This window comes from Piliocolobus tephrosceles, chromosome 11 (genome assembly GCF_002776525.5).
Source record: "Piliocolobus tephrosceles isolate RC106 chromosome 11, ASM277652v3, whole genome shotgun sequence".
NCBI lineage: Eukaryota > Metazoa > Chordata > Mammalia > Primates > Cercopithecidae > Piliocolobus > Piliocolobus tephrosceles.
The window spans coordinates 6120741-6138405 of NC_045444.1; the positions used below are offsets into that span (position 1 = coordinate 6120741).

At 39.2% G+C, this 17665-nt stretch overlaps 1 protein-coding gene across 2 annotated transcripts in view; it reads left to right on the plus strand.

The window, feature by feature from the left end:
• Positions 1 to 401: 401 nt before the first annotated feature.
• Positions 402 to 17665, plus strand: part of CNTNAP5 (contactin associated protein family member 5) — an 872320-nt gene continuing 855056 nt past the window's right edge. For both annotated transcript variants that reach the window (XM_031936548.1, XM_023225607.3), the window contains exon 1: positions 402 to 847. In XM_031936548.1, coding sequence (XP_031792408.1) covers positions 766 to 847 — 82 coding nt within the window. In that variant the 5' untranslated portion in view covers positions 402 to 765. The remainder of the gene's footprint in view (positions 848 to 17665) is intronic.

Consider the following 17665-nt stretch of genomic DNA (forward strand, 5'->3'; position numbering starts at 1 on the left):
CCCTCCAAAGGTGGGGTGGAGGAACGCATCTCGTTAGCTCATTACAAAGCTTTCCGTGGGAAATTCCCTCTTCCTAATGCGTCTGTCTTCCAACTCCTATTAGCATCCTTCAGCAGCGATCTTTGAAAATCTCCTTTGAATTTCAGTACCTCTACTCGTTTCCCAAATGGGGGGAAGGGAAGAGAAAGCCGGTAGGGGGTAGAGAGAGAGAATCTCCTTTCCCTTTCACTCCCAGGTAGCCAAAGCGGACCGCAGCGGCTTGGCTGCCTGGAGGAAAAGCGCCCGAGCGGGGCAAAGACCCGCCCAGGCTGCTCTTATAGGCGAGCGCGGGGCGGGCCTGGCTGTGGGCGGTGCCGCGCGGCCCAGCTCGCCTATAAGGAGCTGTCCGCCACCCCGGTGCTGATTCCAGCTCTCGCGCCCGAAGAGGTGGATTTGGCTGTCCACCGAGCTCCGGCGCCTGTCGTTCTAATTGGGTTTGGATTTGCACCGTTAAGGAGGGGGGAAGAGAAGGAAGAGGCGGGCGAGGAAGGCGAGTCCAGCTAGCGGCTGTTGCGGGGACCGTAGCCCCAGCTGCAGCTCCGGAGAATCCCCCGCCACGGTTTCGGTGGAGCGTCTGGGCACGGGATGGTGTGAAAGAGCAAGTGCCTCTCCAAGGGGGGGTGGGAGGGGGTCAGACCGTGCAGAGAAGAGAGAGAGTGAGAAGAAGCCGCGGCTGGCGACTGCGAATTTGGGATTCGATTGGGAGGGACCGCTCACTCGGGGGAAATGGATTCTGTACCCCGGCTGACCAGCGTTTTGACTTTGCTGTTCTCCGGCTTGTGGCATTTAGGATTAACAGCGACAAATTGTGAGTACGAGGAGCTGGGGGCGGGTAGGTGAGGTGGAAAACGATCGCATTCGGAAAGACAATCAACTGTCTAAGCGTACTCGATTGTGTCTGCTTTGGGCAAAGGAAACGGAAAAAAAAAAGCTAATCCGTGTGGTTCCATCACTCCAACCATCCCAAAAGTTAGCAGAGCTCAAATGAGCCAGCCCTGCTGGATTTCCTGCCTTCTTCCGTTATCGCAAAGTTCAGGGTATAAGGATATGTTTCTCTTCCCTTAATCCCCTGCTAGCTCCGCGTTCCATGCCTGCATGATCTCAGCCAGGGCTTTTTCCGGAGAAGGGCCCCCGGTTTAGACAGAATGCACTGGGAGCTGAGCTTCCTGGGATGGAGATACTCCCAGCCACCGTGCTCGGTGACAGTGCCTCATCTCTGAATGCAGTGCCTCGGATTTGCAGTATACCGAGCACCCCACGATATGTGGCTCTGCATTCTGACCTAGGCAGAAGGCTCCAGTTGGGGTATCCTGCAACCAATGGGCACCGGTTTAACAGGATTGGGAGTTTTGGCCTAAGAGTCATGGACCACCGTAGTCAACCACAAGATCAATGGCTGCCCCTATTAGAGGAGGAAGAGCTTTGATGCACACCCCACCCCAAAAATCTTTGTGCTTATGAACATTAATGAGTATGCACTAAGTGTACACGGTCTCGTCCAAGCTCTAACCTCGGCAAGTGCAGGACATTTAATTTAATAGGCAGGAAGGCTGGACTCCCGGGGATCCACCAACTGCACTATATATTTAAAGAATCCAGTCCGTCAAACTTGAATAAATTTCTGGAGCTATGAGAGGTTCAGGCTCAATTTCTCAGCTGCCTCTCTAGGCAGAGGAGAGGAAGTTTTTCCAGCTCTGGGACCTCCTAAATGAGAAAGAATGCAATTAAGCCATCTGTGTTGTTTCCAAAGATGGTTTCAAGGTGCCTCAAGTTTCTGGGCTTGCTCCCATATCCCTTATCCCTGTCATGAAGCTCAGAAATATTACCCATATTGGAAGAGTTTTATTTTTTATTTTTTGTAATTTGCACTATCATGGTTAGAGAACAGTAGGAAGATTACTTACCACATAGGGGCCTTTCTACCTCACTCTCCACCCACTTAGGTCCTAGAGGACCCTGTGCATTTATCCCGAGTTATGTCTCAAGGGAAGATAATTGAACAAATGTAGTGTACAGAAAAATGTTCAAAACAGCCAGTGTTTCTATCTGTAGTCAGAAGTTTTGGAGGGGCAGCATCTACAGTTAGTCGTAATGCCTTATACAGGTTGTATTAAAGTTTGTATTCTACAGGAAGGCTAAAGGGATCATCCTCTCTAAAGGAGGATCCAAAGGGCCCTGGTTTATAAATTATTTCAGAGAATATGTAGGAGCAGTTGGAATCTGACTTTTATTCTTTTAGTTCTTCATCTCCTTCTCTTCCACCTCCTTCTTTTTCTTCTTCTGTGAAATTGTTCCCGTGTTGCTTTAGAAAAAGATCTAAGTGGTTAGTAAGAGGAAGTAAGGCACAGTGCTGGGCTAGTTTCTCCACCTTCTAGAACACTAGAGGTCAGTATTGTCCTAATGATACAAAGGCGTGGCAGCAAGCTAGCTGTGTTTTCCCTTCAGCACATTTACCTATCTGAGGAGAGTGAATACTTTGAAAAGCCACAAAGATGGGGGTGAGAGATAAGGGTAAAATATACTCCATAGGCATATGGCTTTGGACTTCCTAATGCAACACCTTTGCTTAAGAGCCAGTAAAACAAATATTGTAGAATAGCATTTATTTTGTAAATTAATTGAATTGTGGTTAATGTGTTTTAATAATGCTCATAAAACCTAAATGACATGGATTTAAGACTCATGCTTATCATTACCGATGCAGTAATAAAGTTAATTCTAAACATTTAAAATGAAACTTTGTGATAATGAGCTTTAGTATTTTATCAGTGACAGTTTAATTTCCCCATTTCCAATCAACATTTCAATTGAATGCTTGCTGCTTGCTAAATATTTTAGGGTCAATGTTCTTAAGGAATAATCATTAATGATCATTATGCTGTACAAAATCTATTAACTGAGTGAATAATAGAACAGCAGAAAAAGATTAGCTCTGAACTTGGTATATTTTGGTGTCTTCATAACCTATGATGCAGAAGCTCTAAGAAAAATGCATTAAAATTCCATAATTCCTTTAGATATCTACTGACCACACTCTTTATTCATTAAATATAAGACTTGGGTTTATTTTTATCTATAATCAATTAATATTTGTATACGTATATTGAACATTAGCAATTTCTTTTCAAATAGTCACTTTATAAAAGTTTATTTGGAAAAATTTTTTACAAGATCATTCTTCCTATATTTTGAAGTAATACTTCATGACATTTGTGGCAATAGCCTTGAAAATGGATTATTAACCCAATATTTTCCATGGTATATAGTTACACTTGTGGACTTTCTTCAGGTATACATAACTTCTAATTGTTTTTATTATTCTTATAATAATATGTTAGTGATTGTCATTGTGGTGTGGTGTGTATGTGTGTGTTTTGTGTGTGTGTGTGTACACACATGCCCTTACATTGCTCATAATCTGACCAAAACTTGGGCTTTTAACTTCAAAGGAAAGATGAATGCTTGCCCAGTTATAGATTTTATAAGTTTCTAATTAAACAAAATTAAAATAAAGTCAGGTTAGAAGGGCCAGCTTCAGTACAGGTATTATGAATCTTTGCAGAGAACATAATTACCTACCAGTAATAAAAACTGCAGAAATTCCCTCATTTCAGATTTTCAGGATATTAAATAGCTACAGTTCTTCCTTTGGGTTTACCCTGAGGGAATTAGTTAACTTTGAATGTAGATATAGTAGGCCAATGTTTAACAAAAAGTCATTTTACATATAATATTAACTCCTTTGACACAAGAAGTGATATGACTTGATAGTTGGTTACAGTGAAGCTGGGAGTTAGAAGAGCTAAGGAGTTCTAGCCCTAGTTATGCCACAGCTAAGGATTCAAATATCTGTTATGTTATTCAACCTTTTAGTGCTCACAGGCTTGAGTATAAAACAGCAATTTAGGTATGCATCTGCTCCAAAACAGAACAGCAGGTAAATATATTACTGAGAGAATTCTTTAAATATTAAGTATGTTAAAAGACGATTACAGTGATAGAGTGCATTCAGAAGATAGCAGGAATGCATGGAGCACATATGGTGTCATTACTTACTATTTTTAACAATAAGTATAGGTTGTGAGATAATAAAGAGCTTTAATTTTGAGCAATACATCACTTTGAATGATTTCCAAGCACAGTATCTAAGTTTGTTGCTACATATTAGGGTCACACAAATACAGCCTTGAGAGAAGGATCAAAAACTGTTCATTCTAGCTCATTCATCACATGTGGAATTTCATCTAAGATATATGAGAACGTCAATCAGATTCATAAGGCTCTTCAAATAAGGAGATGCACTTTGAGTTATCTGAAGCTTTTGCACAAACTCAATCAATAGGTAATATTCAAAATAAACAATCAGTCTGGTTTTTTCAGCAGCAACTTTTTGTGGCATTTATAGTCGGCACAGGTAAAGGAAGAACTATAATGCTCTTTTGGAAGAGTCTTAAAGATTTTCCTTTTGTTGAATTGGCTTATCTTTGACAATACATATGAGCACTTTTTCCTTTCTCTTCACATAGTCCCCCATCTCACAATTAAATTTATATTTCCACAATTGGGAAATGTACACCAAACCCTAGCCTAGCAATTTCCACATGAGTTCAAAATTGTGAGAAAATTAGTTTTATTACGAAAACCTTACTCTCTCCTTGATTTATTTTTGTTCTAATGAGTGACTATGCTCTACATTGCAGTTTTCTTTCTTTTTCCTTTGTTCCTCTGCCCAATTTCATTGCTTTCATTACTGGATCCCAGTTTCCCTTTACTGAATCACTTTAGTTCTTAATGCCCATTTGTTAAAAAAAACAAAGCAATGTGATATCATTTGAAATGCCCCTAAAACCTTCATTTGGTGATTCAGAGTCTTTGAGTTGATAAGCCAGAGCTTCACTCAAATATTGCCTGTGTATACAGTGATAATTTTCTCCCTTATATGAGAAGGTGGAGAAAAGATCTAGTTACCTACAATACCAGAGGGCAACTGCAATTCACTCAATAGGACTTTATTGAAGGTTGCAGTGTACACATTTGGAGCCAATAATGACATTTTTAATTCATAAGGGAAGCTTTCTTCATTCATCAAAACTCTGCCATTTTCTGGATGGTGACCTTGTAAAGGTTACATAGTTACCCCGATGATCTTGCTGTATGAAATGAAGAAAATGGATTAGATCATTATTATTAACATCCTATTTACTTTGAACAAACTTTGTCTTTAAATGCTGAGGTTGCCTACTGGTCATTTCATCTGGATATTTCTGGGATGACTATATTCTAACGTTGTAAAGCAATTATAATTAGAATAACAACATAGTAGGGTTTTAATTCCTACCAACTTCTATACACTTATCTCTTACCTCATATTGTGTCCACATAAATTACCAAGGCAGCACAGCTAGGTATACTTACAGGTCCAGTTTACAGATTAGTATATTCACGGTTGGTAAAAGTTAATGATTTCCTCAGGATCACAAATCTAAGCAATAAAAAGTCAATATCTGGACCTATATTTATCTATTTTCAAACACCAAACTCTTTGCAAGATATGAAACTTATTCCAAAACATGCACTTTGGCATTGTGTATATACATATCTGTGGAAACTTGACATGGGTTCTTTATGGTTAATTTCTGTAGCTCTACCCATGGCAAAGGGTATGAAAGTAGCAGTTCCCACCACAGCCAACTCCTGAGTCACATCTAAAGGAAAAAAAATGGAGATCTAGATTTGATGCAAAATGCTAAACAGCACAATGACCAAAGATAAGAGCCTCATCTGGATGAGCACTTGGTGCTTTATTTTTTCATGAGCTTTGATTTAAAAACTTGGTAGGGAAAGGACACAGCCTTGATGAGGACTTGTGAATCCCTTTCGTACACACACACACAGTATCATGAAAGGCACAAGTTGACATTATGGCTTATAAGTCTACAGATGTCAGACCAACAAGTATTAATTAAATAATAGTTGTGAATTCCTTGTCCTAGCACAGGCCTGGCCCTGATCTGACTAAACCTCATCTTCACCATTCCTCCAACACAAATTTATGAAACTCCTTCACAGTCCACAAACAAGCTATGTTTTCTGAAATCTTGCATTTATTTTCATAGACTGCCTGCTTGGTCTAGAAATACCCTTTTTCATTTGTTATCTTATCTCACTGTCTCCCTACTACACACACAAACACGCACAGACACACACACACAGAAATATTTTTCTCAGGCCTATCAAGTGCCCCTATATATTACATTTCCATAGCACTAACAATTCATGTCTCCTCAACTAGGATGCAAAGTTCTCTCATGGTCATATTTTATTTGAAAGTCTATATTCAATTCCTAAAACATTGAGCAAGTGAAAGGATGAGAGAATAAATGATTGGCTTCCTGCTAAGTATGTTTATTTCTAAACTAAAATTCTCTCTTGGCTCTATCGCTAGAGTATTACTTTTAAAATTTGTTTTATGTCTATTTTTGAAACAAGTATAACTCACTACTGTTTTGGAAAAGCCAAGAAGCAGTTAGCTATTAAATGAAAGAACAGAAGTTTGGATCACCTGATTGGATGTGGGAGCTGAAAAACGAGCCCTTTCACCTATGGAAGCTTTCGTATTTCCATGACTTCATTGCTATGATGGTCTCATTTATGTATCACATGGCCATTTGTTCTTAACAGAGGAAGCCTCTCCATCCACTGACATCAGTATCAAGTTGCAGCCAATTTTATTAACTTGCTTTATGGAATTTTAATGAGCTTTGCTTATAGAATCTAAAAAAATACATAATCACATTTCTATAAAAACTATTTGATAGCCCAAGGATCAGTATAAAATGGAAAAGTTTGGATTATATTCAATGGGGCTTTATTAATAAATTATTGAAAAGATCTCTTTTTTTAATTGCAAACCTACATCATTACCCTGATAACATGATTCCATGAATCCCATGTCATCTTTTTAAGCTGTGGTCAAAAGCAGATTTAAATGTTAATAGTTTTGTGTGTGTGTTATGCATTTGAAAAAAATATTTTAAAACTACAGGTTCTCTTTGCTAAACTCAAGTTTGTCTGTGAATCTGGAAAAATAATAGTGAATAAGAAAATGTAGTCCATAACCTCAAGCAGCTTTGAACACTTGCTCGTTAGAAAAATAAACCTTCAGTCATGTCAGAGTAATAAATGCTATGATAAAGGTAAACACAGCATACACTTTAAGGCACAAAATGAGCATCTCATACTGGCTGGGGCATCAAGGTACACTCTTTGAGGAAAAACAAATTCGTCTAAAATTTCAACAGTCAGACTTTGCTAGCAGGAGAAATGGGAGGGGGGCAGTTATTACTTGGTATAGGGATAGAAGAAGAAAACAGAGTTGTAGGTAAGCATGAGAGTCTTTTATTTTTAAGGCTATGGAGATTCATTGAATGTTTTTATACATGTAATGATTATAATCAGATTTGTTGCTTTAAAAAAATTACTCCGTGAAGGATAGACTGGAATAGACCAAGACTGGTGGTAAGAAAACCAGTTAAGAGATGATTACAATAACTGAAGTGACAATTAGTAAGACCTTAAATAAAGAAGGATAGATATATCAGAATCTGCAAAAGTTACACAGCGTTGGAAAAAAAATAATGGCCAAGTAAATTTAAGACCTAGGCATGTATGAGCTAGTAAACTCACAGAAGGTGCAGATTGGTGGTTAAAATGTATTCTATAGCTGTTTCCATTGTTTTTGACAAATGAGAGGGATAGATGCTAGAAAAGATACTCAGTTCTCTGAAATGAAGTTCGTCTCTGGGAATACCAAACGACCATATTCTCAGTGCAGTATATTTCATATTTGCATGACATTGTATAGCACATGCTGTCTGTATCCATCATCCTGATGCATCTTCTAGTCTGTAAATTATGCTGGATTTTGTCAGCAGAGTGAGAACTAGTCATTAAGGAATGTGTAATTAAACCTCAACATCCCAGTTCTCATTCCCCCTCTGACAGGGGGGTAAACCAGGGATCATTACTGCTATCAGGAGCTGCTCAGTGGAAAGAGAAACAAGGGGAAGTTGGGTGTGCTACGCTGATGTGCTATCATTGGTAATTGATTTGCTAGCATACATTCCATGTCTCTACATTTCTAATTGCTTTTGTGCATATTCTTGGGGGTTGATTAATGCCATCTGTTCACTGGATCAGCTGAATTGATAGAGTTTTAAAGGATGACAACAGTAATGTTGAAGATAGAAAGAAAGTGAAGGGAAATGCCAAAACACTGCTCATGATGTATATTATTTTTAACTATTCACCTTTGGAAGCAGAAATATCCTTCTAAAGGCAATCCAAAGCAAATAGCAGTCTAAAGAAATGTGCCAAACAGACAAATGTAGATATTAGTCTGTAGATATTATGTAGATATTAGTCTAGGCCACTATTTACTGAATAGGTGGGTTCAGTTGTATCTCTTTTTTCCCCTCCCTCCCTTCTTCTTAAACCTTCTTCCTCTCTTTCCCATTCCTTTTCCTCTGTCTTGTGACCATGTGGTTTGTATATTACCATTAACTTTTCCCTGAGATGATGATTCTCTTCTGGATGTAAGATAAAAGGAGTAAGAAGTCTTTGAGATTGCAGTGCTGCCTTGCTAAACGACACGGGCGTAGTCACCAAAAGTGAAACTTCCAGGCAAGACCTGTTACTGATGCAGGCCAGACATAGGCCTGGTGCCCACAGGGAACCTGGGAAGGCCCCTTGATTGCAATGCCCCATCCAACTCTGTCCCCAAACAGCTCGTCTGCCAACTCCATTAATTTCCTGAATCTGTAAATATGGGTGGAGTTGTGTGGGGAAGGGAGCCTTCCAATCCATATAAATAAGCTTTAAGACACAGAGCCCCACTGAGTATAGGAAAGCAAATCTATACTGTACTTGACAGAGAAACAGACCTTTTCCAGAAAAAAAAAAAAAAAAAAGTGTGTATGGAAGAGATAGTACTGGGTATCTGGAAAGGGAGGATAATGTTTTGAATCTGGAAGGATAAAGAACAGGGATGTTCTAGGTATGCAAAACAAGTGTTGCCACTTTCCTATTTTTGCCCAGGCTGAACCCCTCCCTCATATTACATGACCAAAAGTACAGCAGATGGCCAATGGGGAGATGAAAAAGGACAGTGAGAGGGGCATATGTCACACAGTTTGGGATTGATTTAATTCTCGTTCTGTGAATATGTTCTGTGGATACTAATATGGATCTTGCAAAGTCTGTAAGTATGATTGACTTTGCATAAAATACATATAATGTGAACATCCAGTCATTATACCTGTTATAATTATTAATGAAACTCAACATGGATTTTTTCATAATAACTTATGATACAATGTAGGGCAAGGACAGCCACATTTCCATTTTCAAGCAAAGTCTGGCCCACTTCCCCTTCATCTGGGTAATGGGACGGGTGAGTCACTGCTCAGACAAATAGAAATTTGTTCTCATTTTATCTCCCATGTAAACAGTCTATAAGTAGAGTCTACCTCCACCTGACAGAGAAACATCACCATTCTGGATCCCTCACTTGGTTCCTGGGCTGGGTCATAGCATGATCACTGCTTCTAGGCCTTGGCCAGTGAAGCTGCTTGCTGAGGAACTCACAAAAGGAGCCCCATAAGAGTAGGGGAAACAAGCTTCATCTGGAGAAGTAAGGAGCACAGCCCCTCCCAAAAACTGAACAGACCTGTGGAGAAGATGTCAGCATTATGGCAGAAGGATCCTTAAACAGACCTTAAGTAAACCCATGATCTTGGGAAGGAGTGTGTGTGACAATGTTCTCAGCTCCCTAAGACCACCATTTGCAGGAGATTCAGGCAGATGGACCTAGAATTGTAAAGTAGAAAGAGCCACGTTGCCTTCCTGCGTACTACTGAAGTCTGTTTCTGATGAATAAGGCATAAGTATTCCTATTTTCTTGTTGAGTTGGGGTTAAAAATCAGGTGCTGCATCATAATTGATGAGTTATTAAGACATGTTATCTGTGACTCCTCCCTCCCCTTCCCTCCTTCACTCACTTCCTTCCTTCCCTCCTTCACTCCCTTCCTTCTTTCCTTCCTTCCTTCCTTCCTTCCTTCCTTCCTTCCTTCCCTCCTTCCTTCCTCCCCTCCCTCCTTCCTTCTTTCCTCAGATATTTTTGAAATGCCTAGTGCCCATCCATTTATCTGTACACTTCTGAAATCTTTTTGTTCATGAGAAAACAGTTGATGAGAAGAAAAATTAAAATTGCCATCCACATAGCTCCAGAGAAAACCACAACAAAAGGTAACCGTATCATCTCAAAGCAAGATCATAGCACTGTGATCCACCCTTCCATCATTCCTTTACTCTTGCTCCATGTACGAAGCATCTCTTATTTTTTAAGTCTTATCTCCCTGCTCGCTTATCTTTGATATTCTTCCCCAACATTCTGATCTGCCTTCTCGCTAATCCTCTTTTCTTCCTTCTCTTTCCTCTCCTCTCTCTTCCCCGTGTTCTTCTACTCTTTTCCTTTCTTTCTCTCTTCTTCCTCTCCATCTCTCCCTCCTACCTCCCTTTCTTCACTCTTCCTGTTGCAATTAACTTTTCTAAATGACTTGTTTTTACGTTTTATGGCCTAAGTGAATGCTTTTCAAACTTTTCCACTGAAGTGCTGCTCACCGGAAAATAGAGTGCATGGGAACCCAGGGGATTCTGAGAGCTCAGCCTCAAATGGCCACTGAAGCATGTAATTTCCTGAATTTTATCTTCAACACTCAGGCAAATTTGCATTCAGCTCCATATTATATCCATGTTTGTATTATAATAAAATATTTTCCCCAAATCCCCAATTAAAATTGATGACCCAAGTTTATTAACTTAACCCATGACAGAGGGCTGCATAATGCCAGGGACACAGGCTTCAGTTTTTTAGCTCTTTCTCCCTATTTATGTTTTCCAGTCTTCCTCTATCACAGAGTCCTACTTTGTGGTCTCTCTCCTCATCTCAGAACAACAGGTTGCTGCATTTCCCATGATCAGCTGTTAATCTGTGAACTGCATATTATGATTAATCAATAATGGGGAGTAGGAAGGACTTATTAATTCACAAGAGAAAAGGAAACCCACAGACTAGCATAGTGAACAGAAACAGAGCCTTTTGGATGGGCTCTGGGTAAAAAGAAACCCCAGCCCCAGCCCAAGTCTTCAGATACTGCTCGCCCCTGTTACTGTCACCTGGGACTATGCTACCACATCCATGAGTTGTGCCTTTGAGTGAATGAGCTCTGTCAGTTTACAGTAATGGGGTCAACCAGAGCAGATGCTTTCTGATTGGAGATAGGCTGAAACCACCAGGATATTAAAAGATTAATGGCTCTGATTCTACAACAATCAGGAACCCTTTGACACAATCCAAAGAAATGAAACCAAGCAGATTGGAATGCTGGAGCATTGGAGATTAGAGATAAAGTTAAGTAATGTGTTTCTTTCTCAGCAGGGTTTCAAACCTACACTCCGTGCCAAGGTTGGTACTTGGTAAGATCTTACGCTATTTGTTATCACAGTCCTATGAGACAGTTGTTTTCCCCATTCTAGGGTGAGGATATACTGGCTTGGATGGTGTGGTAATTTACCCAAGATTAAATACCTATAGGTGATCACACTGGGATTTTAACCCACTTTTCTCTGGCTCCAAAACTCATACTTTTAAAAGTTTTATCTGCTGTTTTATTGACCTCAACACAAAGGCTTAGCTGTTGTTAAACTCCAGCAGATAATTCATCCTAGCAGAGACAGTCTTTCCCTATCATCCAGGGTGAGAAAAGCCTCATGTGTCTAGACCCACAGATTCTGCCCCAATGTTCAAGCCATCTTATTCCAGTCTTGCAGAAGGCTTCTTGTCACTATGGCAACCAGTTCCTATAGGTTAGCCATTTATAATAGTTGCTTGTATTGCTTACTAAAGCTTTTCATCAACTTTTGGTGGCCAGGTGTCATGCCTTCACTAATGGCCTTGTGGATTCCATGATCAGTGCCCACTATGAGTGTCTGTTCCTGAGACTCCCCCGTCACTAAGTGCAGTTTTTTTGTCACTACATAATATTTCACCCCTGAAGAATACTGCAGCCCTAGAATTTGTTACGTGGATTTTATCTTTAAATTCCGTTCTCCCATGTCCACTGTGGCGTTATCTACAATAGTCAAGTCATGAAACTAACCTAAGTGTTCATTAGCAGATTAATGGATAAAAAGTGCATAGCATAAAAACACAACAGAATACTAGTCAACCTTGAAAAAGAAGGAAATTCTGTCATTTGTGATAACATAGATTAACCTGGAGGACATTATGCCAAGTGAAACAAGCCAGTCACAGAAAGGCAAACATTACACAACTCACTTATGTGTGGAATCTAAAATCTCAAATGCATAGAAGCAGGAGGTAGGATGTTGTTGCTACTGGCTGTAGGTATAGGGAGGAATGGGAGACGTCGGTCAAAAGGTACAAAGTTTCACTTAGAAAGGCGGAATAAGTTCTAGAGATCTTTTGTACAGCAAGGTGACTATACTTAAAAATAATGTGTTAAATACTTGAGAATTGCTAAGAGAGTAAGATTTAAATATTTTTACCATTTCACACTGTATACATATATCAAAACATTATGTTGTACTCCACAAATACATACAATTTATATAGACCAATTAAATAAACAATATAATTTTTTACTAATGAGAAAAACCTTATTCCTGACACTTAGATAGTAGTTTCAAACAAGGTAATTATTGGATGCATTCAGATCTGTTCTTTGTCTTAACACTGCAAAATTCATCCCCAGATACAGACTGTAAGCTCTTTTTACCCAATAGGGATAAGCAAAAGGTTAGGTTTGACAAGTGTATACCCAATTTCATTATTTTTCATCACTGACTATCATTGACTAGTGCTAAATGATGGGCCCCTGTCCAACTGGCTTCAGAGCATTCCCTTGGTAGGGAAGGAACAGTGCTTGTACATGCCTGCTTTCATTGTCAACTGCATGGAAAACCACAGCAGTAAATGCTTTGTTTTATTCTCAAGTTCTCATGAGTCTGTCCCTCAGGCTTGCTGGTTGGCTTGGTTGCGAGGCCTGTCTTTGTGTCTCCTGTGTCTTCTGTTTCAGCTATCGTCTTGACTCAGTGGACCTTCTTGTTTGGGTTTAGAGAGGCAAAATAATTTGCTCAATGTCCAGTGCCTTACAGTCTTGCCTCTCTTCTGCATCAACAATGGGAGCTATCGAAAAAGGACACAGAGTATTCTGAGGCTGTTCACACTGAGGCAATTAATCAACGCAGTGTTCTAGCTCTCAAAAAGAATTAACCTTTCAAGGAATAAAGCCTTAAATATTTAAATTTTATTTTAAAAGCAGAACCTTTTGGTTTACTAAATGAAATCTTACATACGATTTTAATATGTAAAATAAATTACAAGAGTAGCTTTGAAGAAAATAGAGTGAAGGGCCTAGAATCCTAGCACTCAGCCTATCCTTCTTCTGATTCTTCATGTAGGTACCATGTGAAGACTTCTGCCGTATTCTTAATTGCAGGAATCTCTAAGCCTACAATTTCACGAAAAAGCAACTAGGTGCACGAACATTTTGAGGAAGAACGGGGATGGAATCCCTCCTCAGTCATGGTCCACGCCTGTCTGGTGCACAGCAGCAGAGCCACACTGGGTGTGCCCCACCTGGCTCTGCTTGCATTGGCCAACAAGCTGATGTCCAGGCTGGTAAATACTTCAAATATGATCTCTGCCCTAAGTTACACTAAATAAGCAGACGCTTTATTCTAAACCATTGTAAATCTGATATGTCTTACTATTTTATGTGAGTGTCAGGGCAAGACATTCTTACTGGAATGTACTGATTTGAAAAGATGGTAGCTTGTCAAATACTTGTGTCCTTCTCTTGATATCCTTAGTTGGTGGTAGCTGTTTGTATTTTAAATAATTGTGTTGTGAAAGCCCTTGCATTATCTACCTGCCTTCCAGGCATTCCCTTGGGACCTCCTCAGAAAAGGGAATCTCATGTTAGCTGTGATTAAATTGCCCATATATAGCACAGTAAATGGCAAAATAACTACTTAATAAATTGAATTGAAGCACGACAGGTTAGGTGAAACCCAAACACAGGCAGCAAGCCTGGGTGAGGGATATTACGGGGCAAACCCCTGCGTGTTGCCTTACAGTGCAGTGCTCCCTCAACCGCCTCAAGCCTCTGTCTCCCAACATCTGTGAAATAAACGGACCTTTGGGCTCCATCAGTGAGGCCATCTCAGTGCTCCCTAATGTTAATTAATGTGAGTAGAAGTGATGAAAGTATACAAATAAGATAAAATTGTCACACACCTGGATTCAGTCTTGATTTCTGATTCTGGTCAGAATATTAACTTTAATCACATCTTTGAGTGTTTACTTAGAGTACCATTCATCACAAAATCCTTTTATTTAGGTCTCCACTGTGCTCTCTCCTCCCTCCTGGGTGAACCCCAAATGACCCTGCTTTGTATTTGTAATAAAATTTAATAATTTAATACAGGAAGTAATAATTTAATACAGGAAGGTTTATTTAATGGATTACTCAAAATAATTTAATAATATTAAATAGTATGCACACATATATACGCATACACAGATTTTTTAATGATTTATTTTTAGATTTTTTTCACGGTGAGTGCACCTGGTGGAATTGTCCATGTGCATATCCGCTATGTAAACCACTTGTGCCAGTAACTGTCAAGATCTATTATCCCCCAAGGTCAATATTGACTTGGGTGTCACCTTTGTGAATATTTACCTCTCCAGATAATGAATTGAAATGGGCATTTGGATGGAAATTAATATCTACTTATTTTCTGAAATCAAATGCTGTCGGGAGGTGTGCAGACATGCTCCACTGTGGCTGCTTGTTTCAGGGTGGCGTTCAATAAGCATTCTTTGCATTCTGATTTATTGTGGTTATTTTTATACCTCTTTCACACGGTTCTTTTGCCTAACAGATAGACTGTGAACTTCAAATGTATTCAGCTTGACATTTCAGTACCACAATCAGGAGATCGTGATATTTGAGGATATGGATAATAAGTACACATTGGATTAGTGAGCACCTTGGCCTTGGAGTTTATTTAGGCCAAGATACTGTTACCTGAAAAACACAAAGCTCCTTCAACAATTATCTAATTGTATAAAGAATACAGAAGAGACATAAAACTACACAGTAGTTCCATTGGTTTTGAGGTATTGGTTTGTCGTTGTGAGATAACCTTACAGTACGCCATGTGTCTTGTAAATATAATATGTACGACTCTGTGTGCCTGTGTGCCTCTGTGTGCCTGTGTGTGTGTGTGTGTGCGCGCGCGTGTGTGTGTGTAACAGTGCTTACTTCTTTACTGGCAGAAGACAGAGTCGTCTTTGGTAGACAGCTTTTAATATATCAAACCACAAATTCTAAAATTGTGAGACTACAATAGAAATATTTCCTGTTGTTCTTATTATAACTGTTGTATTAATTTTGGATATGGGTCACAATATACATACAGAGAATTGTTCAAGCTTAAAAGAACTAAGGCATTTAAATACAAGTATAATGGTAACAGTTTCTGTAATCTGTTATATATGAGTGGAATGCAAATATTCATAGGCAGTGCATTCTTGGTTTTGTCCTTTACAAACAAGGAGTATTAGTCTGTCATCCGTGCAAATCTTTTCTAGCCATTAATGGTCTGATAAAAGACCTGGACTTAGGCAAGCATATCATAATTAAGCACAGACTGTGGCTTAGTAGTCAAGGGAATAAACCACTGTGAAAATTCATTAGTAAAGTTAAGCCAAAAAACATCTGAGCAACTGAAACAAAATCAATTCAAGGGGAGAATGTATAACTCTATTGATGTTCTCACCCTTGTTGATACATTGTTTAGAGTAAAGATTTCTATGTCTTCTGCATAAATACCAATTTTTGTTGGCAAATTCAATTTGACTTATTGGGTTCCTATAGCTAAGTGTTTTGTGGTTCATTGGGAAATGATGTCATTTTGTGTATGAGGAAATAAAAATACCTCACTTGATGGTCAAAGTCTCATTTTACACACCATCCAATCCTCAGCCCAGGTTAAACACTAATGCCAAGGTGATGCCACTGCTTTTATTTGCTGGGAAGGTTTGAGTCCTAGAAGAAGCCAAAGACATTGGGAGGTTTCTTTGTCCATTATTTGCACATGTATGGGCACACATTCCTACACACAGCAGACGTATACACGTACTGTCAATTAATTTAGTTTGTGCCTCTTTTTTAAAAAAGGAATTAACGTGGAGTCAGATTAGTGGTTTACAATCAGATGTAACTTTGCCCCAGGGGACATATGGTAGGGTCTGAAGACATTTTTGGTTGTCACAGCTTGGGGGTTGCTACTGGAATCTAGTGAATAGAGATTAGAGATATTGGAAAGGAACATTCTACAACACACATTGTATTATATGCCATCTTTTATCTCCCACAACAGATAATCATGTAACTCAAATGTAAAGATAATCAAGGGTTGAGAGACTAGTTTAGATCTATTAGTGATTTATGCATCATGATGTGTCAAATATATATATATATACATAGATATATATATATATATATATATACACACACACACATACACACATATTTGAGACAGAGTCTCGCTCTGTTGCCCAGGCTGGAGTGCAGAGGGGCCATCTCAGGTCACTGCAACCTCCAGCTCCTGGGTTCAAGTGATTCTCCTGCCTCAGCCTCTGAATAGCTGGAATTACAGGTCTGAGACACCATGCCCAACTAATTTCTGTATTTTCAGTAGAGAAGGGTTTTCACCATGTTCGCCAGGCTGGTCTTGCACTCCTGACATTAGGTGATCCACCTGCCTCAGCCCTGCAAAGTGCTGGGATTTATAGGCATGAGCCACCATGTCCAGCCAGTGAAAAATTTTAAAAAGAGGTTTTCTTGCAGCATTTAGACTTATAGAAAGAGATATAAAATAGAAGAGCAATATGATGGCATACATTTTCACCCTGGTTCTGCTTACTGGCTATATAAATTCCTCTTCATTATTTCACATTTTTTGCCAAAAATGGTGATGATACCCTTCCTATTTTCTATTGTGAATAACATAAGATAAAGAATGTTTTTAAGAAGCTGTAACCATGATTTTGCTGAAATCATATTTATTATAATTTTCATTATTTGGAGGAGTAATGGCCTGGCTGTGCTGTCCTCATAGGCTTTAGACAGACAAGGATAACATGGAGGATATGAGCACAGTGAAAGAGGGACTGAGGGTACATGTCCTGGACTGGGAGTACATCTCCCGGACTAGGAACTGCAAAGATAAATTTTATACCAGTTTTAGGTTTTCAAAGGGTTTTTAAGGTTGGTTTAAATTTCTACCTCTGTTTAAAAATTATCTAGTCAGTACACCTTTTGGCAGGGTGCCATGTGCTATAATGCAATCACTGAAATCTGTTTATAGTAAAGCACTTTCTGTCAATTTTTTTTTCTTTTTGTAGGCCCCTTCTTGCATAAGCATATCTATCTATCTATCTATCTATCTATCTATCTATCTATCTATCTAT